This window comes from Adiantum capillus-veneris, chromosome 10, assembly GCF_014529385.1.
Source record: "Adiantum capillus-veneris isolate H3 chromosome 10, ASM1452938v2, whole genome shotgun sequence".
Classification (NCBI taxonomy): domain Eukaryota; kingdom Viridiplantae; phylum Streptophyta; class Polypodiopsida; order Polypodiales; family Pteridaceae; genus Adiantum; species Adiantum capillus-veneris.
The window spans coordinates 162,660,772-162,662,368 of record NC_140940.1 but is presented as its reverse complement, the minus strand read 5'-3'; the positions used below and the strand labels follow the sequence as shown (position 1 = coordinate 162,662,368).

At 41.8% G+C, this 1,597-nt stretch overlaps 1 protein-coding gene across 1 annotated transcript; it reads left to right on the top strand.

The window, feature by feature from the left end:
• The first annotated feature begins 818 nt into the window (after positions 1 to 818).
• Positions 819 to 1,166, top strand: LOC147449986 (uncharacterized). The gene has a single exon (XM_086522759.1). The coding sequence runs from the start codon at positions 819 to 821 to the stop codon at positions 1,164 to 1,166; it is 348 nt and encodes a 115-aa protein (XP_086378885.1).
• Positions 1,167 to 1,597: the final 431 nt, after the last annotated feature.

The window sequence follows — 1,597 nt, the reverse complement described above, 5'->3', positions numbered from 1 at the left end:
TAGTGATTCAATTATAAACTTGTGGATGTACTCTACTCAAGAGGATGAAGAGGAGGCATTGCGCAAAGAGGTGCCAAGTCATCTCAACTAAGAGTTTAGGTGGTCGTGAAGCTTTAAGTTCTAATCAATTTTACTTTTCTTTAGGAAGAAGAGACCTTGACAGATCAAGATTTGTCCAATGCTCTAGCAAATACTGACTATGCAACTGCATTGCAACTTGCGTTTGAGCTGAAACGACCTTTTAAGCTCCTAAATGTCTTTACTGAGATTTTCAGGTTGGTTCATAACTGATCTTTGATGTTGTGGCCTCATTCCTTGGTCATGAATATCTGTGTTGGCATTGCTTTGTAGGAGCAAGCAGATGGGGATATAGGTACACAATGTTCTGAAGATAGGCCTCCCCTTCTTCTTGCGACATTGTCGATTCTTTCTACAATCGATGATGATTAGCAAGTGAAGCATAGGCGATGGAGTATCAAGATTATTGTTTCTCTTGTACATTAGCTACAGGGATATGGTGACACCTGCAAGAACTTCAGTACAGAAGTAACAATAGTTTGAGTTTGTGTAAGTGAAGATGCTTGTTGCTGTTATTTTTCTACTGGCTCGTTTGCTAGATAATTATCTTGACTTCTCGCGATGCTGAAGATTATTCCCATTATTTCCTCATTGTGTATTAGTTAACAGGAGTTTTGAATATGAAGCCTTTTTCTAGTGTGGCTTCTAGTATCATGCCTTTTGTTTGTTTTGATTTGCATGGTTGTCCTTCAATTTTGGGAGTAGATCGCAGACAAACGGAAATTGTAGAAAAGATACCGATGAAGGATAGAAGACTCAAGCCAAGAATTATCGGAACTGGAGGATCGACTGTCCAAGGTATTGAAAAGGATACAGGATGTCCATTGAAGTTGGAGGACAATTTGACAGCTGGGAATGGATCCTTCTTTGTGCAGATTCTTGGGAGCAACAGGGTGATGGTTGGAAAGGCTGTAGATGCTGTGAAGCGATTACTTGATGATGTACAGGATGATCAGAAGCCTCTGAATGCACGCAAGTCACACGGGTCTCATAATCACTCGTCAGATTCGCTTGCAAGATCTCATATGCAGCACATTGCCAGTCAACAAACTCAGTATGAACCAAACATGCAGCCTTATGCAGGATAAGAAGCTTCATATTATGATGAGAAACACAAAAGCATGGACCAACTAGAAGCAAGGCGCCAGTGGGAAACAAGGTGTCAAAATGGTGCTTTTGCGATGGCATACGGTCTTAAAGGAGGTAAGTAATAGGAAAGGTGTTGGCTGTGGCCGTTTGGTGATTATGCATATTGCACTTTGTGATTTTCTCTCATCTTTTGAACTCGGTTTAGGGTTTTGAAAGGCCCTCAATATGACGAGAGGCGACTTTCAAAGGGGGTTTCTAAGGAGGGTGATCATGGTCAAGATGGTGACGTGGCTTTGATCAGCAGGGAATGTCCCCGACCCTTGAGGCCCTCGAGTGAAAGTTTGTGCAAGAGACAATGCAACTGACAAAGGACCTTAATGATGCAGAGGATAATGAGAATCCTAGGTATCGCCAAGTTGGAACTTCTTGT